General features: G+C 45.9%; 1 protein-coding gene across 3 annotated transcripts in view; it reads left to right on the forward strand.

Moving 5' to 3' along the window:
• The window catches only part of kat6b (K(lysine) acetyltransferase 6B), a 42,943-nt gene that overhangs the window by 17,623 nt on the left and 3,996 nt on the right, over positions 1–21,324 (forward strand). For 2 of the 3 annotated variants that reach the window (XM_069188876.1, XM_069188877.1), the window contains exons 3-16: positions 2,341–2,449; positions 4,205–4,320; positions 4,680–4,761; positions 5,492–5,624; positions 7,079–8,049; positions 9,988–10,109; positions 10,619–10,731; positions 10,847–10,988; positions 12,797–12,958; positions 13,614–13,707; positions 15,761–15,992; positions 16,886–17,045; positions 18,085–18,357; positions 20,787–21,072. In XM_069188876.1, coding sequence (XP_069044977.1) covers positions 2,341–2,449; positions 4,205–4,320; positions 4,680–4,761; positions 5,492–5,624; positions 7,079–8,049; positions 9,988–10,109; positions 10,619–10,731; positions 10,847–10,988; positions 12,797–12,958; positions 13,614–13,707; positions 15,761–15,992; positions 16,886–17,045; positions 18,085–18,357; positions 20,787–21,072 — 2,995 coding nt within the window. The remainder of the gene's footprint in view (positions 1–2,340; positions 2,450–4,204; positions 4,321–4,679; positions 4,762–5,491; positions 5,625–7,078; positions 8,050–9,987; positions 10,110–10,618; positions 10,732–10,846; positions 10,989–12,796; positions 12,959–13,613; positions 13,708–15,760; positions 15,993–16,885; positions 17,046–18,084; positions 18,358–20,786; positions 21,073–21,324) is intronic. The other variant, XM_069188878.1, reaches the window with a different exon arrangement.

The raw sequence follows: 21,324 nt of genomic DNA on the forward strand, positions 1-21,324 counted from the left end.
GCCAAGGGCTGTCGTGCATAGCGACAGCAGTCTAATTGCAGCCTGCATGCGGTGGCTCGATTCATGAGTGAAGAGCGAAGCAAATGGAAATATTTGTTTTGGGAGATTGTTAGACTGATGTTAAACCTATTAGTAACAGCAGCTTTGCTGCCCGTTTGGATGCTGGTCCTGCATTTTAATCTGAGCACACCAGTTCCACATGTTAGAAGAGGTTACATTGCCTACATTGCGTCTCACAAGAGGTTAAAGTCCCTGTTGTGGCGTTCATGAGATTTTTGTGTTGGTGAGGCATGAGAGATAAAGTGTAAAAGGCTCGGAACAATATCCTAAACCAGTTCCGTGGCGGATGATAGATTTTCCAAGGCTTAACTCTGGGCGAGTGACAGTCTGGAGACAGAAACCGAAGTGTTTACTGAGTAATTAATCTTCCTCTGCACTGTTAACCTCAGCGTTGTTGACTGTTGATATGAAGTTGCAGCAGCTGGAGAATAACTTGAGAAGGCAAGCTTTCTGCGGTCGGCTGTTGAGCCTCAGGCCTGTAAGGCAGTGTTGATGGCTCGGTGGCTGGGCTCCTCGGTGAGGAGGAGGCAGCAAGAGTTCAGTCCTCGTGTGCACGTGTGCTCTGGTGCTGCACCCCTGCACCACAGCCCTCCGGGGCCCGGGGTGTCCTAGGCCATGCAGCTGGAGGAAATGTGCGTGGAACAGTCTAGTTGCATCCTCACCTAAAGCCTGCGCGGAGGTTGTTTGCTGATGGGGCGCTGGCGTGAGTGCGTCTGGCCCTGCCCTCGGCGCACAGCTGCCAGTCCGCGGAGGAAAGGGAAGTGTGGTTACCCGCCTGCGCTTGGAGGGGGTTTGCAAGCCGGCCTGCCCTGAGGTTTTTTTTTTTTTACCAGGCTCTGACATTTACTTGCTGCCAGTGGGGACCCGCCCTGCCAAAAAGAGCTCATCGGAATCCTGAAAAACCTCAAAAGACACCTGGTCCCTCTGGGGCCCTGTCATTGATCCGCTGTTTGGAGCAAAACCTGCAGCTCCCAGGCCGCTGAGGGCGGTTGTGTGCAGATTTCCTGTGCTTCGTTTGTTTAGCTGCAGTAAGGGGACGAAAAGTGTGCAGCTGAGCTTCTGATGGGTCCCGGCGTGAAAGCTGACCCTGATTAGCTCGGCGCTCTGCAGGTTGAGCCGGTGAATGCAGGTCGTCGTGACCAGTTTTTCCCCCCATGGGGCTTTGCTGAAGCTTGAGCGAGAGAGCGAAGCATTAGTGTAGCATGGGCTGAGAAAAGTCCAGATCTGTGGTCATGTTTTTCCAGAATGTGAAATGAGACGCTTTTATCGATGTTCCAAACGGGCATGCATAAGTATTTTAAATCAAGGCCTTCACATGCTGAAATTGCAGATGGTGATTTGAATATAGGCTTTTGAGATGCGTTTCTGTGCCAACTGTTTGTTGACATAAGTGAAACAATGCTTTTCTTTTTAGTACAAGACATGAAGTATCGTTGCAGAAATTTTTGTAATGAATAAAAAAAAAAGCCTGGCTGGATGCTAATGCTGTGCTTACTGGAGACCCGAATCAGTTTTCCTAATTGTTAAATTGATCATTCTCTTCTTGACGGTAGCAGTATTGCACTTGATGAATGGTGTAGAACACCAGGCTTTTTTTCCATTAAACATGAATTCAATTACACATCAAGTGCTCCCTTTGGGCTCTAGTATGTGAAACTCTGATTAAGAACTTTAATTGTTATGATCATTAATCTTTTTTTTTTATTGCTGTACTGTATAAAGAGATTACCCGATAAAGGTGAGGTACTTCATGTAGGCTGGGTGGTGTGGGATGTTGCTGGTCTGTGCCTGGCTCCCTCTGAAGTATTGTAGGGCTCGGGGGTAGGCATGGTCTGGGAATGTTGTTTATGTGCCTGCAGTCGCACACCAGGAAGGAAGACTGTAGCAGACTCCGATTCCTCCCTGTCCTGAACGGAGCTCACTGACAGCACATCCCCTTCCTCCTGGATCGTGTACTGTGCCGTAAACTACTGAGGTGTGGTGGAGATAGCCCCAGGATGGAAATGGCACAGCGCCAGTCAGTCGTTCGGGCTCAGGCCTGCCGTTGAGAAGATTGATGCTGTAGTAAGGGAGGTCAGCGTTGAGGCGTTGACCTATGGCCTCCAGGATCTCCGTGGCATAAAGCAAGCCAGTTACTTCAGACGTTTTTCATCAGTTTTTCTTAAGCTTTGTTTAGTGGAGGAGCAAGAGATATATATTTTTCACTGGGCGTTCCAGTTTCAGAATTCCTTTCGTTAATCCTCCTCCCCCTTCCCCGTTCTTCTTCTTTCTCCCTCCTAGCCCCGTGCTGACCCCATCCCGATTTGCAGTTTCTGTCTGGGCACGAAGGAGTCGAATCGCGAGAAGAGGCCCGAGGAGCTCCTGTCCTGTGCGGACTGTGGCAGCAGTGGTGAGTAGATCAATCAGGGAGGTGCTGTCTGTCCCCCAGTCTGCCTGCCTGCACCAGAGGGGTGAGCAGATCAGACAGAGGTGCTGTCTGTCCCCCAGTCTGCCTGCCTGCACCAGAGGGGTGAGCAGATCAGACAGAGGTGCTGTCTGTCCCCCCGTCTGCCTGCCTGCACCAGAGGGGTGAGCAGATCAGACAGAGGTGCTGTCTGTCCCCCAGTCTGCACACCTGCACCAGAGGGGTGAGCAGATCAGACAGAGGTGCCGTCTGTCCCCCAGTCTGCACGCCTGGCTGTGTCTGCTGCTGAGCAGTGGAGCTTGGTAAAGGGAGTTATTGAATTCGAGCAAGAGTAAAGAAACAGTCGACCACTAAAGGCTGTTGAAGTGCTGTCTGTGAACTTGTCAGGGGGCCTCAGCTGCTGAACAGCTCTTGTTCCATTTTAGAGGAAGGTTGTCTGTCACTCCATTACTTCAATGCAATGAAAAATGAGGAGCGTTAGTCATTTTTGTAGATGCACAACACCTTGACTGATGGTGGAGAGAAAAAAAACATTAAGCATTGTTGTCGTCGGCTGCAGTGTAAATGATTTAGAATGGTTCTCCCCAGCCCTGACATGTTTATTGGAACAACATCCTAACAGCAGTCCCACATTAGGAATTAATTAGCTCGCAGGTTTGTGCATAAATTTTTATCGAAGAGCTCTGCTGTAAATATTTGATCCAGCGAGTGCAGCGTCTTCGCAAACCCTTTCTTTAGCATTTTGTGCAACTTTATGGATGCATACCGCAAGGATTCGTCTGTTTACATCCATTTGGTTACATAAACGAGGCTTTTGTTTCCGATAAATGTAAAGCAGTTTTCTTGTCCTTCACTGCGGATCTTTGGAATCCTGAAATGTTCACGAAGTCAGTTTTTTTTTGTGTGCTTGTGCCGGTGGTTCATGATCAGAGATAGCAGCACAGAAGAGTAAAGATCAGCAAATTAGAGGTGCAGATTGGCGACATTTTCCTTTTTCCAGTTCTCTTCTTTCCATGTAAATTGCTAACCTTCCATTAAATTACCACCCCAGTGGAGTCATTTGTTTTGGACAATTATTTTAAATGCCACAAGGAATTGTTCTCCTGGTGACAGATTTTTATTGCCTGAATTTGACTAAGTAGCATTGAGGTGGTTTTCATTAACTGTTCATAGTGTACATACAAACTGTGCTTTCACTGTCAAACAGCTGGTCTGAAAGTCCTGAGAGGGAGAGTAAGCATGTGAAGGCAAGCTTTTACATGACTCTCATGGATCGACTTCCATTAGAATGAATGCTGGTACTGTTTCTGCCTCATTAAGATCAAATTATCTTTAATTAGCTACTCAGATGTGTTTGATAATACAGTGCTTTCAGACCCAGATCTTGAAAAGGGATCATGCACGCTCTTAACAATATTGATGCAATATGTTAATGTTTAACTGATTTTTAAAATATATGCAATTTGAAAATAAGTCTCCCTTCCCTCTGTAGAAATTAATTTAGATGGCTAATGGAAGCTGTCAGCGTGCGTGGTAAAAATAAAGGCTTGCCTGGCTTATTTTTTCAGCCTTTCTCAATTGCAGTCCCTCGAACATTATAAAGTTATTAAAAAGCAGGTTTGCTTTTTTTCACTGGAAGCTTTCAGGAAGCGTTGATTTCGGTTAAGGAATGGCCGAGCCCCGGGCTTGGTGGGGGAGAGCGCTCTGTACATTACGTTGTGCCGATCTGCTTTTTTTAAGGGCACCCATCGTGTCTGAAGTTCTCGCCCGAGCTGACTGCAAACGTGAAGGCATTGCGATGGCAGTGTATCGAGTGCAAGACCTGCAGTTCCTGTCGGGTTCAGGGGAAAAACGCTGTAAGTTGCGATCACAGGTGTTGATCATCAATGTTATTTATTAGGCTAAGCATTTAAATATTTGAAAGAATGATCTGGGTGTAATAGATACTCATTGCCTCTCATGGTAAGTGCAAGATTCTGTTCCTTATACTTATAAAAGCAATAAGAGGCAGTCTTATTGGCGGGAAGTCGGATCTGATGCCATTTATTAAAAAATGTAGCCTGATGTGACATGCAAAAAAAATCTGTATCTAATACGTTCATATCATAACCATATTGTATCCCTTTGAATGTGTTAGGAGTGTTTTGTTGGGGGGGGGTGATAAAAATGAGCAAATCTTGAAAATGCTTAAAAAGATTGTTGTGTTTTTTGTTAGGAAGACATGCTGTTTTGCGATTCCTGTGATCGCGGGTTCCATATGGAGTGCTGTGACCCCCCACTTTCAAGAATGCCAAAAGGTATTGTACTCGCGTAGTGACAGCACTGCCTCAGCAATACAGTTTCTCTGCAGCAGGGCCCTCCAACTCGCTTCCTGGAGAGCCCAGTGTCATCTGGTTTCTGTTCCACCCATAATTGTTCTCAATTTAATAGTAGGTCTAATTGTTTAATTAGCTGCATAATTGTAATACTTCTAACCAGGCTCTCGGGCAATTTATAGGTAGCTCTACCTTTTAACAAAGCGAATGTCTTGTGTAATCAACTGTCGAAGACCTTAAGAAAAATCTCATACATGTCTAATTTAGACAATAATTAGGTTAATTGTATAGTTGACTACTGGAAGGCACAGGGCCCTCGAGGAACTGAGTTTGTGACCTCTGCTCTAGAAAGGCCTGTGGTTTCTGTCTCCTAGGACAGCATAGAAAGATGTCTTCATAGAGCTTTTTTCTGTTTCCTATCATTGTGCACATATGGAATATTCGAGGTTTTATGTTAAAGCTTGTGCTGCGTCGAGGGAAAAAACGACCTGCCGAAAAGAAATTACGTAATCGGGTTGGACAAAAGCTATGCGCAGGAAGGCGAAAGTATCCATCTTGATAGGGCAGTTGCAAAAAAAAACAACAGATATATGGAAAGTTACATCCTGACGTTGGATCGCATTTGTGCTCTGTTTAGCATTTAAAAAAGTAGAAATGTGTCCCTAGCAGCGGCAGAGTTTCCTGAATCGCTTTCCTTCCAACTCTTCCCCAGGTCTGTGGGTCTGTCAGGTCTGCAGGCCGGAGGACAAGGGGAAAAGGCTGCTGCACAAAAGAGCCGCCCAGATCAAACGGAGATACGCCAAGCCAATAGGAAGACCCAAAAATAAGCTCAAACAGCGAACAATGTAGGTTATTCTCCACCTTCTGTCCTTAAATTTCTAGACTACACTTAGAAGGTTCGGCTGAATTCATTTGTACCATTAGCACTTCTGTTCCTTGTCCTTGTAACTCTTTGGGTCTGCTGTTCCATGAGCAGAGCAGGTGAGCACAGATAATGCACAAACACCCTCTCCCCTTGGCACAGCACCGGCACAGCTCCACATTACGTTTGGATGGGATTAAAACCACTGTGCTGTATTAACTAGGGGGTGTGAGAAAAGGTCATTGATAATATTCAAATGTACTTTAGTTTTGATCTTTGTGATGTGTTGTAGGATTGTAATGTTGGTACGTGTAATGCCTTGCTTAGGAATTAATTTTGCTCCACTTGCATCTTATTAAATCTGAAATGCTCTGTGTTGCAGATTATGTAGATAAAGGTCTTGTAAAATAAGTCCCTTCTTTTCCCTCAACCTTTCCGAAAGGGCACTTATACTCCTCATGACCTGCAGGTCTTTGCTTCCAGAACAAGTGTTTTAGAGTGAATCATGAACATATACTGGCTCTGAAGTAATAGATTTTCTCCCTTGTAGGCGAACAGATGAGCTGTTATGATCCTACTCGTTAATTAACCATTAATCTTACCGATCCTGAAGCTTATGTTGTATTAACAGTTTATCTCAGATGTCTTGAAGACAGCACATACATAGAAAGCGATTTGGTTTTTTAGATAAATTTAGACTCAATACAGAAGTCTTCCCCTGGCTTTTCATTAGCCTTAAGCCAGAATAGTAATTGCGTTACTCATTCATGCCTCCTGGAGTGCTCTTCACGAAGACCAAACAGGAGTGCTGTTTGCAGGGACCAGTACTCAAGTTTTTGATCCAAGTACCTGTGCTCTGTACTTTTCATCTTTGTCCCCTTAAGCCTCAGAATAGCATTTTCAGTCTTCAGACCTCTGTGCTTCCTTTCCTCACTGCAGTCAGTGCTGGGACGAGTCCAGGCCAGGGTCACATTGGGCTTTTTCTTCTGAGCACAGCACATTCGTGCCTACTTCTGACTGGCATCTAGCTTTCCACTGTAACAAGGGTGGAAAAAAAGACCTCCCCTCACGTGGTTCGTTATAGATGCACTGTTCCCCGATTCACCGCACTCTTGCGCACAGAGGAGCATCTTGATGTGTTAATTGATGGTGCCGGCTATTTTGACACCGAAACATTTATCGGCGGTTGCGTGTTCTTCATTTGTCAAAAGCCTGAAATCCTTGTTTGCAGTCGCTGTCGGTTGGTCGTTTTTATAGATGTAATGTTTAGGTCATGGCCTAAATATGTTGGGGTTTTTTTTATGGCCCTCTCATGCGCAACTGTAGTTCTTTCTAGTTTGGAAACCAGCCAGTCATAGGCAAAAACCAAAAGATGGCCGTTGGTTTAAACGCTGACCACCTTTCTTGACTTGCTCTTAACGTTTTTTTCGCCCTCAGGTCTGTAACCAGCGCAGAAGGAACCCTGATTGCACTGGCGGGCAGGGGGTCACCTGGTAGGGGTCAAAAGATTAAAGTCTGTACCACACCTCCATCTGGTCATGCCGCATCCGTGAAGAACACGAGCAGCAGATTGGCTGTCACAGACCCCTCTTGGGTGGCCGTCTCCACCTCCTCCTCCTCCACCACCACCACCTCCTTCTCCTCCTCCTCCACTCCTCTCCCGCCCACATCCTCCTCCACCTGTCCTCTCCCCGTTAACAAGACCACCAGGGGCCTCATCGACGGCCTCTCGAAATTTTTCACGCCGTCGCCCGTCGGCCGCAGGTCGCGGGCCGAAACGGCAGACCTCCCAAAGCACTGCCGGCCGAGGAAAAAGGGCCTCCAGAAACTGTTGTGCACTCCTCGCTCGGGCGCCACGGCGACCGGTACCTCTCCCCAGCTCACCCCCCCGCCGGCCGCGCTCCCGTCCCCTCCTCCGCGACCCGGACAGAGCCCCGGTTCCCAGAAGTCCGGCAGCAGCTCCGCCTCCGCAAACTCCCCCCAGAGCTCCTCCAGCCAGTCTAGCGCGCCTTCCCTTAGCAGCCTCTCCAGTAACAACCAGCTCAAGGGGCTGTTTGACGGACTCTCGCACATCTTTGCCGCTCAGGGACAGTCGCGGAAAAAGGCGCACCCGAGCTACGCTCCGCCCGGGCGCGTGCGGCGCGAGCCGGATTTGTCTTCCTGCCCCCAGCTCCACGGGAAGAAAGAACTGAACAGTAGGCTAGTCTCCCACTCCGCCCCCGCCCCCGGCTGGGGGGTACCCAGAGGATGCACTTTTAAGGCAGTGGTTCATTTCAAACGAACTTCCTTCCTCAGAAAGCACAGGATGCTAGGCAGATTAAAATATAAAGTGACCCCTCAAAAGGGGACCCCCTCACCAGGGAAGGGGAGCTTGGCAGCCGGAAGAATTAAGCCCGATCAGCATCATGGTAAGCAAAGGGTCACAGCGCCAACCCCACCTGCCTCCCGTCAAGTGCAAATAATCTTTGTCGCGCTCCGTCTCGGCTTTTCTTTTCCTCTCTGTCTTCTGCTCTTCCTGAACTCGCGTAGCGCAGTAGCTCGGCTTTCTCGCCCTCTCTCTAATGTCGATTAACATCTAGAATGTGTTCTCCAACTAATCCTGCGCCACCAGTTTCATTTTCCTTTTGGCTTTCTTTTGCGCCGGCAGAGGCCGCGGCACCCCCAGCGCTTTCCTAGTGCATGGCCAGCCCGCGTCTCTGCGGCTCCCCTGCAGTCGCCTTGCCCATCGCGGTCGCCTTCCAGCCACTGCTCTCTGGGACCACCCTTCCCATTCCTCCTCCCAGAATTCCATTCTCACCCTTCCACCACCAGATTGCTTTGCTCGTTTCTCGACCAGTAACGATCTAAGCCTTTTATTGTTTGCTTCTCCCTTCTATTCCCATAACAAAAATAAATAAATAAAAGCTTTGGCCGCTTTTCAGCCTGCCAGTGGATTAAAGGGGTTAAAGGACACTAAATCCTAACAAAGGAAGTGAACTCTGAACTGTTAGCATATCTCTGTAGATGATTTTTGTGTATGTGTGTGTTATTTCAGTCAGTCCCTGGGTCTAATAACCTTCATATCTTAATAAAGTCCTCTTTAAGGTGCCATTATAATTACATAATGGGATTAGCATTTTTAATATACTCACTCTCATCGTTAATCCCATTAACAATAAAAACATTTTATTAAACTGTAGGTCGGATACATTTTAGTGTCCGAGAAAGCGATCAGAGTTTTTCTCTGGTTTTAGTTTGGGTATAAATTTCAAAGCATTTAATCTGCAAATTAAGTTCATTTGCCAGGCGAAGACTGGTCCTGGAAATTGGAGTAAAGAACATGATCTTCTGTAATTTAACGACACCTGTGATTAAGAGTCAAGTGTTGGGTTTTTTTTGTTCCTTTTCTTGCCTTTGATTTGAAGAATTAAAAAAAATGAAGGCTATTAAGCATTCAGTGACTGCTTTACTGAGATTTTTTTTCTTCGTGGGTTCCTGGTCTGTTTGCTAATGTCTTTAGAGATTAATTTGCAATTTTAGAGCCCTCAGGCTGTACTTTTTCTTTCTTTTCAAGAGTTGTTCTGGGAAATGCAGATACAGTAGCTGTGTGTGTACAACATGTAGGAGTTGATAGGAGTATGATTCAGTGAAGTCTCCATTATTAAAGCATAGTTAACTTTTGGCACCAAACCTTGGATTTACCCAACAACTCCAAAACAATAGGATTGCAATGCATTATATAGTCTCTGAACAGCCATCCCATTGCTATTAATTAATAAAAGATGAGGTTGATTTAAAGCTAATAAACATGATTTGAGCTCGTACATCTGCTGGACTTGTTTGAGTCTTACTCCAGCGAGCTGTCTGTCTTCTCAAGGGCCATGCTGGTTTCTGACATGTGGATTCGGGGAAAGTGCTGGCACACGGAGATTAGTTTAGCCTTCATCTCAGGAGACTTTTCTTAAAGTGTCCGTTTACTCCAGTTCTGATCATCCTCCTCCTGGAAGGCTAGGCGTTCTGAAAAGCGGGCTATGTGTTTGAGCGTTCCTGTAGCAAGGACTCCTTGTGTCTGTAGCATATGACTAGAATTAGTGAGGAATACAAAGGGAAGAGTCTATAGCTAAAGGCTCTTGCATATGCTTTACACATGTCTTACCAGTTGTATCTCGTTTGATGTTGGGACTGATCCTTAACGAATTTATACGAGTCTGTTACGCAAGTGGACGTTTTTTTGGAAACGCTGAAGTTCAAAGATCCTAATCGAATCAAAATGAGCCCCCCTCCCCCGGGGGATTTTGCCCGAACCCTTCGTGCGTTTTTTTTCTGGTCTGCGATTCGTGCTCTAATGAGCTCGTCTTTGTGAACAGAGGTGGAAGGCACGAAGAACCTGAGGCAGGAGGCCCCGGACGCGGGGGTGGCAGCGGCGCGGGAGCACGTCACGGAAGAGGACTTGGAGATGTTCAAGCAAGCCCAGGAGCTCTCGGTGCAGGTGGGGAACCACGTCGGCAAACATCGGATTGCAAGCACGCGGGAGAGTTTCCAGTTTGGTCGTTCATAGCCAATTGATCCGAGGTTCTCGCCAGGGTCACGTTTCCCAGGCTGGCTCGGTGACAAAAATCTGGCTGGTGAGATCAAGCCCTGTCCTCTAATACAGAATATCAACATATTCGATATGGCTGTGCCAAGGGCCTGTGAATAAAAGGGTTAGCGATCCTTCCGGACGCATTCCGTGAATGAAATGGAACGTGTCCGGAAGGATCGTCAACCCCGACGCCTGGCCGGAGTCACAGTTCCCAAGAGCACCCGTCCTTTGCCGTGGGGGAGATGCGCTGTGCATCAGCCTTCAGCTTTTCAAGGCCTTTCTGACTTGAAGGTGGAAATTCGTGGGTTTTCTGTATGTTTATTGTACCCTTCATTTAAACACGAGTGAAGCATTGCCCTCCGTCTACCTTTCACTTGTTGAAAACCCTCTTAAAAAATCCTTTGTTACTTTCTCAGAACACCAGCTACTCAGGCGGTGCCGACTGTGGCCGCTACCCAGCGGTTATCGAGTTTGGGAAGTATGAAATCCAGACCTGGTACTCCTCGCCTTATCCGCCTGAATACTCGAGGTAAGAGCGCTCGGGATGTGCGATATTTCCGCGTTCCCGAGCGGCCTGTTGGGGAAAGGCTTTGGGTCACTGCTGAAGTGACATTTGCTAACCTGGCGACTTGTGTGTTTGACAGATTACAAAAGCTTTACCTGTGTGAGTTCTGCCTCAAGTACATGAAGAGCAAACACATTCTCCAGCACCACTCGAAGAAGTGTGGGTGGTTTCACCCACCTGCCAACGAAATCTACAGGAAGAACAACATCTCTGTGTTTGAGGTTAGTCGAGCGATTTTGAAACGCGTTTTATGCAATAGTGCCCTAAGTAATTAAGACATTACAAAACGTAAGGTTACAAGCATGTATGCTATTTTTATCTCAGTTTTCTTTGGAACTGTTCTACAGATTACTAGATGGTATGTACACTGTGTGTACTGGCTGTAAAAATGTGTTTATATCTCTCTGTGAAGTTCTATGAATAGAAGCTCTAATGACTCAGAGAGGAGATTGTTGTCCTGTATTTTTGTAACTGGGACCAACCTGATAGATTTTCTTTTGTCTGATTATGTTCATACATTTATCCAGTCCTGTGGTTATTTTGCTCATGCTTTTGTTTTCCACCTCTGAGACTGGAACCAGTATGAATGTTGATCTCCCAGTGAAAGAAGCTTCCACTCCTTATCCAAGACCTCAAAAACGTCTCCGAAAACGTACCTCCTAAATCCCGTATCTCTCTCTTTCAGATATAGTCTTATATTAATATAAAGTTCCATTATAGACAGCTCCCTTCATCTTAAATTGGTTAGAATATGAATTACACAATAATTATCATTCTGAAGTATCCTCATATAGGACCTCATCCTCAGCTCCAGGGCAGCGTCTCTGCACAGCGGATCAGGGGGACGAGTAAGAAATCATTCCCCGTTTGAATTAATGGGGAACTCTAGGGAGGGCTGATGGCAGAATTTGGCCAAGCTCCTGGTGATTGCACTTTCCCAAGGGCATACTGCTATCCACAGGATTATCAGTTATCAAATAGTCAGGACCTCAGTTTAAAGTTTCATCCGCACCATGTTGGTGCGTTGGCCTGGCAGCTGTGGTCCAGGGTGTACAGTGCCACCTACTGTTCCACCAACACCAATTACAGCAGCCACCTGTTTTTTTTTCTTGGAGATCCCTCGTCGTCTGCTGAATGTATTATTATAAAATAGTATTGTGAGCTCTTCGTTTTGTTATTTGTATGTGGTAAAACAAGTGTGAGGACTTCAGTGCTGGTGAGATTTTACCCCCCATTTTTATAGTTCAATAACTTTTTTTCTAGGCTGACCATTGTGATATTATGTAAAGTTGCGATCGCTGGTGGATTGTCGCATTTTAGGGTACAAAACATAATTAAATGAAACAAAAGCATCTTTGGGGGTACTGTCTGTATGATTTTCTCAATGTCTGAACTCCTATTTCTCCCAGAGACTGGGTTGGTCCATGTCTTTGTCCATGTCTCAGGGGATTCTGAATACTGTTATCGGGTCCCCTCATAGGCTGTTCTGTTCTAGACTAAAAACCTGTCAGTAGAGGACATTCCCTTGAGCTCCGGAATGGATCTGACTGCTCTTCTTTGCTCTAGAGCTGCATACACGCAATTTGTACAAACTATTCTTAATGAGGACTTAATAGTGCACTATACAATTTGAACAATCTTGGTTGAAGGTTGACACTTTTAACATTTTCCTTTCCCTTTGTAATTGCTTCACCGATGACAGTAATGTAACATCTCTTATCAGTGACCTATAAGACGCGTGTTTTTCGTCTTGCTTCCTCTTCAGTTGGGAGGATCTCCTATGTAAGAGGATTTAACAGACAGTTAAAAGAAGGAGCACGAAGATCTGATGGGAGATAACAGGCTGTTTAGGCTGTTGTGGTCACTAAGTTTCCTATTTTTAATCTTTAAATTTACCCTAGAAATTGAGCTGCTTATCTATGTGCTCGACTAGTCTTTTTTTGACAGCTTGGAACACATGAAGAAATGTGACCTTTATTCAAAATGAAGTAAAATAAACACTCTGCACTTGTGTTGTTCTTGCCTTTAGGTTGATGGCAATGTCAGCAAGATTTTCTGCCAAAACCTCTGCCTGTTAGCCAAGCTGTTTCTTGACCACAAGACTCTATACTACGATGTTGAGCCGTTCCTCTTCTACATCCTCACTAAAAACGATGAAAAGGGCTGTCACCTGGTCGGATACTTCTCCAAGGTAAAAGCGCCCTCTTTTCGTTTAAGTTGACGAAGGTTTGGGGAGAGAACCCCCCCCCTAGTGTTTTGCTTTCGGCACTGTTCTTAAGGCAGCTTCCAGAAATCAGTCCTGCCAGAGCACAGAAAGTCTAGAATACATTTCGGAAGAGAAGAAAAATAAGATTTCAAGTCCGTGAACAGCAGTCGGGTCTGGAAAGGAAGGAGTGATGCCGAAAGAGGTCTTGGAAAACCGTTTGTAATTGCAAATTTCTCTCGGTTTTTTTGTTTAGCTTCCAAGGCCACTTTGGCTTTAGTAGTTTGTTTAGCGCAGCGGAAGAAAACATTCCTTTTTTTTTTCCTTTCAGATAATGAATAACGCATTGTTTTTTGGGGGGTGGGGGGGGGAGGGCTGGATGAAAATGAAGGAAATAAAAAGGTGCGGATGACAATGGCATTTGTGTACAGCTTTTCTGAAAGCGCTCTGAAATGTGCACGTAACCTTCTGTAGCACTGTCTGCATGTCCTTGTTCTAGAGGGTCTGAAGAGAGGTGGTAGAATTGTCTCGTCAGGGCCTTGTGTCACAGTGGCTGTGAGAGTGTGCGCGTGTGGTTGCTGACAAGGACAGTGCCCGTTTCTGCAGTGCTTTGACTAACTTGATCTGTTTCTCCTTCCCTCAGGAAAAGCTTTGCCAGCAGAAGTACAATGTCTCCTGCATAATGATTATGCCTCAATACCAAAGGCAAGGATTCGGCAGGTTTCTTATCGATTTCAGTAAGTTTCCTTAATGTATTTAAAACCATGATAAACTGCACTTAGCTTGATATTTCTGATGCAGACTTTAGCCATCACCGTCCTGTTCATGCTATTGATTTTTTTTCATGCGTTTTCAGCGATGCATACATTAGTGTTTCAACTCCTCGGGTTTTGTGTAGAATGTCTGCATAGCTTGGAAGTTTTTTTTTTTCCTGGATGAGTTTGTGCATCTCGAGCTCTTCCGTTCGAGCGAGGAGGTCTTTCAGAATTCAGTCTGGAGGCAAGTGCTGTGCCGTTGCGGTGCCCCAGTGAGCCAGTTGTCTGCGAGCTGTGAAACCCTCAAGCGCCCGCAGGCTGATGGGACCTCCCTGTCCGCTTGGGAAACGCGCCGTGTCCGAGCGGCTGGCCAGTCTCGGTTAGCTGCAGCTCTCTGGTTCACTTTGGGAGGTTTTTTTTTTTTTCCCCCAAGGAGGGTGGAGGGATCTGGGATGTGTGTATTTGGAGCTCTTTAATGAGGCATTTGATTTTCTCCTGTGCTGTGAGAGCCACTCAGATAGTGCAGGGGATCCTGGATATTGAGAGAGGGGAAATAACAAAGAAAGGGATTAGGAGCATTGAGTGCTATTGAGCCCCAAGGTTTGAGAACTCTTCTATTGAAAACTGGGGGCTAGCTAACGGCAGTCGACTTCAGGGATTATATCAATTTTCTTGCCTCTTTCATATGCATTTGTATCTAAAGAACAGTTTAGTGTTACAGTCATTTCACTGTGGAAGCCACTAAACTGTAATTAAAATAATAAAACTGCACTTGCTTTAGGGTGCAGGGGTGTAAACAACAGTCTTTAGAACAGTAAAGGTTCTTTTATATAGGGGGTACCCTTGCCTGAATGGGTGTCTTGTTAATTTCTGTGTAATCTGTCTGAGAATTTAGAGAAATCCACTTGTATAAATATCCTTTCCTTGTCTGGTGCAAGTGGGTTTTTTTTATAGAAGAGAGGAGCCCTTAAGCAGTAAATTCAACCTCCTTCTGGTTATTTTTCATCCTGAAACCTTGCAGGCACATAAAAATGCCTGTGGCAAAACCTTCACTCTGACTCACAAGGCAGTGACATAATCTGCTTTTAAGAAATCCTTCCTGGCAACTTGCACAAGTGCACCAAAACCACTAATAGCTACTAAAAATGCAATTTAAAACCAAGGAATACAAATAAAGAACAATAAAAATGTATGTTTATAAGACAAACAAAAAAAACCAAGGATACTTTTTCCTCTGTGGAAGGAAGCCAGCTTTAAAGTAAATGGTTTGTATAGTCTCAATCTTAAATAGTGTCTGTCTAAATAAGAGATTAAAACAGATTGTGAAATGCAGAGGATAGTCTTACAAAATGACTGGCAAAATGCAGATTTCCTTCTCCAGCCAGCAAATCCTACTGTCCTAAGGTCTGGGCTGGACAGCTGGACTGTGTAAGCTCTTCTAGTGCTGCTTGATACAAGCATGCAGAGCAGTTTATGTGGGTGAGGTCTGTTGTAGTGAATGTTTAACGGCTGTTTTATATTTCACATTTGTTAAACCTACAGGTGTGTTTAGAATTTATCCCCCCTTTTAGTTTTTTTTAATTTTAGCTGTTGAGCAGTTCTTCGATTCGTTTTCCTTAAGTGCCAGCTGTTCAAGTACCTTTCACTGGGCTGTGAAAATTTGGGATTTCTGTTGAAGCAGCTCTGAGCGATGAGGGATAAGACGGCACACGGCCTGCGACTGGCGTTTCGGCACACCATGAGGTTCAGAGCCTCACACCTCATGGTCACCGTCAAGTTAAAGGGCTCACAGGAACGTTCTAAGTGAAGTGTCTGGGATTCTGGGCTTGTAGCTGGAAGGTTGCGTGTCCAAATCCAACATGAGAAGCTATTGCTGTTGTACCCCTGAGCGAGGTACCTCACCTGAATTTCTCCAGCAAAATGCCCAGCTGTATGAGTGAGCTCAAATATAAGGTGCTTTGAATGAAAATCAGCTGTATAATGGCCACCTTGCAAAATTATTTTTTTTTGTGTGTGTGCGCGCACATTTCTGTAGGTTACTTGCTCTCTCGGCAAGAAGGACAGGCGGGGTCTCCGGAGAAGCCCCTGTCAGACCTGGGCCGCTTGTCATATCTGGCTTACTGGAAGAGCGTCATATTGGAGTACCTGTACCACCACCGGCACGCCCGGATCAGCATCAAAGGAGTAAGCAGAGCGACGGGGATGTGTCCCCACGACATCGCAACAACCCTGCAGCACCTCAATATGATCGACCAGCAGGACGGCAGGTGAGAGACCCTGTGTTTTTAGAATGGGAAGAATACGTCACGGTGTTTGCAACTGATGAGAGCCATGAATGGTTACTATGTTTGCTTTCGTTCATCTTTTTTTAATCCTCCCCTCCAGTGCGGTCTAAAATTATTTTGCTGTTCCAAGAACTCCAGTGGAGTTACTGAGCTCTAGTGCCACTCTCCTCCTCGACTTCTGATTACTGCCAAAACACAGCAGCTTTCTTAGAAACCCAAAGTGCTTTTCCAAACATCCACTTTTTTCAAATTATATAGCAGGCAGAGAACTTTTTTTTTTCCCCCAGTATTGGGTAAAGAAAAAAGAAAGCGTGCCTTGCGCCTTTTGTTGACTGTGACTTTGTTGTGTGTAGGTTGAGGGTTAAATGACTTTCTATTTTGTATTTGTTTGAAAAGGCTCCAACATCCACTCGAGTGTGTTACTGGAAGCATCTTGTTCTTTTATGCGGGTGCATGATACAGCGAATATCCCAGATCGGCTGATTTTTATAGTCTGAGGAACATTAGAGATGACAACCAAGGGGGAGCTCTTCAGTTAGTAGTTAACTGATCCCAGGACCTCATCCGGCTGTTTTGTGAAACAAGCCAGGGTGTAGGCTGATCAGCTTGTTCCTCACTGGGGTGGCAGAGGAGAGAGGCAGCAGTGTCTCTCTCTGAGGCATCCTGCCCAGTCAGCCCCCCCACCCCCCTTCTCTGTGTGGGAACAGGCAGGGTCTGAATCCGGAACCACAGTCTGTATCAGTACTGTGCCCAAACCGCCAACTCCTTCCCTTTAAACATCAGCTTCTGCGGCAGTGGAGGAAACAGTGGAAGAAGAACCCGTGCCCTCCAGAATGTTTTAAAATGGCCTCCCCCCCCCCCCCCCTTCCGTGAAGGTTCGTAATTGTCCGAAGGGAGAAGGTGATCCAGAATCACGTGGAGAGGCTGCGGGCCAGACCCCGGCTGAACGAAGTGGATCCGGAATGCCTGCGGTGGACGCCCGTCGTGCCTCCCAGCGCTGCCGTCTCCGAGGAGGAACGGGAAGCGGAAATGGAAGTACGTTCCCCGCCCCCGAGGCTCCGCGGCCTTCCTCGGGTAGAAAACGAATGCGCGGTGCGGTGGGCGGTCAGCTGAGGCGCCCTTTAAGGGAGGTGTTTTTTTTCGGCTGGGGCGCGTGCTCGGAAACCCCACGGCGGCTCTGCACGGGTGGTAGGGCTTCCCGCTTCAGCGTGTGATAAAGCGTGTGAGGGGGTGGCGCGAGGACCAGTTCGTGCTGGGAACGACATCGGGGGGGAGTTAAAATGCATGTTGCCCGTGCATAGCCCCTGCGTTTGTGTCCTGTTGGCAATGTGTCGCGTCTGGGCCCTTATTTTGGACAAGCTAACTGTGTGCATTTTTATGTCCCATCCTTATTATACAACAGTGGGCCTTGTCTTAATAGGAGTGGCTTCTGTGTACTTTAGGACTGAAAAATAACCAACAAAGCGATTTCTGATCTTGTATCTGAGAACAGCTAATCGCAGTATTAAAGTAATGTACAAAGCCAAAACCTTTGTCTCTGAAGAACATTAATCCATTCAGCTTCGTTGAGACCCACGGAGAAAGTCCTTATACTTTTTCGACTAATATCGAAGCCAGGGATGCATCTGGATATCGGCAGTGGAATTTTATTGCTTTGTGAAAAGTTTGGTAACCGACATGTAGACCTTCCAAAAGTTTGTAACTTCTTTTCTCCCTTCCAAAGATTTGTGAACGTCTTAAAAAGACCAGTAGAGTCTCCCGGAAATAAGGGCAAGATCAAACCGCGTCCCGAGCAGGCTAAAATGCTCAGTGTCAGTATCCATGTAATGCAGTGCAAAACGGCTTGAATACATTCACTACATTATTAATAGTTGTAAATATTCCATGAAATGTAATCTGCTGTGGTTGCTTATCACAACTCGTACTGCGAGACCAACAGCTCATCATGGTGCAATCTCCCAGTTTAACAGGCCTTTAGTGATTATGGGGGGGGATGAAAGTTGAGCTAGATTAATCCAATTTCCATGGGCTTGATAATGTAAATGCTGAGCTTCTGCCTTTTTTTTTCCTTCAGGCTGAGCGCCTCATGGAACGGGCTAGTTGCTGGGAGAAGGAGGAGAAGGAAGCCTACGCCGTCGCGCACACCGGCAGGCAGCAGGCCGCCAAGGTCCCGGGCCGGGCTCCAGGCCGCCAGCCTCCTGGCAGGCCCTCCGCCGCCTCCGAGTGGCCGGCGCCGGAGACCGAAGAAGGCAGCGAGGAGGAAGACGAGGAGGACGAGGACGAGGGCGGCGATGCTGCGCCTCCCATACTGACAAAAGCACACAGCGTGCTTGGCTTTAAGAGGAAGGTGAGCAGAAACGTGCCCAGGGGCCTGGGGTAGAATCGCCAGAGAAATCGCCTTCAGAGACGCAGGATTGGTTGCTTTACCGAGTCCACCATAATGTTTCAAAGCAGGACTGTATATCCATACGATACACCTTATACTTTAAACTACTATACTAACGTATCCAAAACTGGAACTGGTTAGCTTAAATGTTCTAGAATTTTCTTTCTAGAATTAGCTTTTTTTAACAGACATGTTTCTGTTACCCGTTTGTTGGTGAATGTTTTGTTTCATGGCATCTGAAATTTGCATTGCCCACGGTGAACTCGTCTGCATCTTTTCTGTACAGAGGCAGACTGTGCCTTTTACAAGTCCTCTCCTTCACTGGAATAGCAGTCCAGCTCCTGGTGTCACCAGGCCACGGCTCTGCAGGCATTAGGTGGAACTTCACATCCTCAATAGATAAAGACTTACAATCGCGAGCGCTAAGTGGTAATCCAGATTAACCAAATCTATATATTGATCCAGTTAAATCTGTGGGAGCTCAGATGGAATGAAACTGTGTGTGACCCCTGTGACTGACTCTCCTGGAGCAGGAGTGAGTCTAGGTGCTAGAAAATGGACAATAGTTGAGATCTGGGTACGGTATGTTAGAGAGCAGGTGGAAGACACCAGGCTGAGTATCATCTGAAACTGGCCAGTAGGCTTCCCAGAACCTAATGCTGCACAATTCGCATAGAAACTCCTGAGTATAAAAAGTGTTTGAGAAAACAAGGTCTCTGATAGGGTCTAAGCATTTATCTGTGGAGTTTTCATATTCATTTGTGGTTTTAATCTTTCACACTTCATTGTTTCAGTATGTCAGTGCACATCAAGGTCTTTCCACGTGATTGACATTATGGAAATATTTTTGAAACATCGTAAAATCCTGTTACAGTAATTTTAAAGTTTCACTAAAGTGGACTGTAATATACCAGTTGATGTTTAAAGTTAAAATTACTTACTTCATATAGGAGTAATTTGTACATGTATATCACAAAGTTAATAGTGCAATACCAATTGTTTTGCTATACATTTAAATACAAATGCTTTTGCGGTACTTTTATTACACCACACCTGTGGAACTCATGTTGAAACCTCCAGATTTGTCGCAGCTTTTGCAGCTTAGAGAAATTGAATATTCTGCTTCAGAAAACAATCATTTTAAACTTTGAAATCTTTAGAAAATGTTCATTTTCTTCTCCCGGAGCCAAGCAGATGCTGATTGCTGGTCACTGTTCTGTTTTTTTGTGTCGAAAGTTAGTGATTTTCTAGGGCTGTCACGGAATTCTGCATCCAAATGTGATTTCAGCATTGATTTCTGTGAAATCTATGAGGCTGTGACGGGCTGTTTTTTCAGACTGAATATTGTGCAGTCAGAATAGAAAACTATATTGGAAACATAATCAAAATACTCTTGCTTAAGTTAGACTTCATGTTATTTCAATTTTATTAAAGTAAGAGCGACTTATAAATGCCAAGTTACTGTTGTGGGAATCTGATACCAGCTACACATTTGTGTTAAAGCTGCAACCATTGCTTATTTTAAGAAATGTCTGTTTGAGAAGCTTGGTAAGTCCACTAGTGACCAAACAGGTTAGTCAAATCACCTCATCTCATTTGTCACCTCTTACATGGTCTCATGGTGATATTAAGTTTTTTTTTATGGAGTGAAAACGGTCCCTATTAAGAGACGGCACGTGCAAGCCCCTATTAAGGCAAGGCCGTGTTTAATCAGCTCCCATTTGAAAACCATGGCTTTGGTGCCATCAAACTCATTGCGCGTCATGTTAAGATGGGATTTTTCACGCCAACCAAGCAGTAGTCGCATACGTGTTTCAAGTTTGTGTGCTGCTGTGGATCTGGTAAGGCCCTGAGATCTTTAGACAGGTAGATTTCTGCTGCGGTTCTCTCTAAACCGCCGTGTAGCGGTTTCTTCAGAAATGTCACAGTGCTGGCAGCTCTGAGCAGATGGAAATGTGGTTCAAGCAAATGGATGAAGTGATTGTGTGGTGCTGCCCTGCCCTCTTGTGATGAAAAAGAATATCGCTGCTAGTTCTCACTCTTTTATTAAATCGAATCATCAGTGTTTTTTAATGTGGAATTTGGAGATCAGATATGCAGCAATTTGTAAATTCGGCTTCACAGATTTAAATGCCATCTTCTGTTAGAGAAGGAGTCTGATTCTTTCCTTATCGAACGTCCGCCCTCCCTCATGCAGTTTTGCTCAATTGTCATTTGCTTTATTTAGTGTTAGTTTTTAAAGTTTTTTTTTTTGAAGGCCTAGAAGAGAGCAGTTCTTTTCTGGCTCTCAAGCCACATGCGGTTGTGGCTTTGGTCAGAAAACCGTCACGTGGTTATGGGGCTGCAGGCGCAAGGCTCACCCTGACTGTGGTTTGTGTTTCTGGTTTCAGAGGGCCCCTGTCCCCAAGAGGAAGAGAGGGCGAAAGCGCCGCAGGGTCAACGGCAGCGTCACCACGGAGACCATCTCTGAGACCACGGAGGTCCTGGACGAGCCCTTCGAGAACTCGGACGAGGAGCGGCCCATGCCCCTCCTGGAGCCCACCTGCGAGGTGGCCGAGGAGCAGCCTGTGAGGAAGGCGGCCCTGCGCCGCCGCAGCAGCTGGCAGAGGGGTGGGAAAGCTGAGGAGAGCGACGACCATGGATACAGAACGGATCCTGGAGAGGAGAAGATGAAAGGTGACGTTCAAATCGCCACTGTCGCCGTGGGTGCTCTTTCTTTATCGCGTTACACCAGGATCCACAACCCCGGTCCTTGGGAGAAGTGTCGAATCAGTCTGACTTAAATCAGTTTTACCTGTTTCTTTTGGCAAATAGATCTAAGTTTTTAAAGCCAGACATGAAAATATCTGTGCTGAAATCTTAAGTAAATATTTGTGGTACCTGCAAATGAAGACATCTCAAAGGTGAATCAGGATATAGCAGTGTGTT

The sequence above is a fragment of the Lepisosteus oculatus genome, chromosome 4, assembly GCF_040954835.1.
Source record: "Lepisosteus oculatus isolate fLepOcu1 chromosome 4, fLepOcu1.hap2, whole genome shotgun sequence".
Lineage (NCBI taxonomy): Eukaryota > Metazoa > Chordata > Actinopteri > Semionotiformes > Lepisosteidae > Lepisosteus > Lepisosteus oculatus.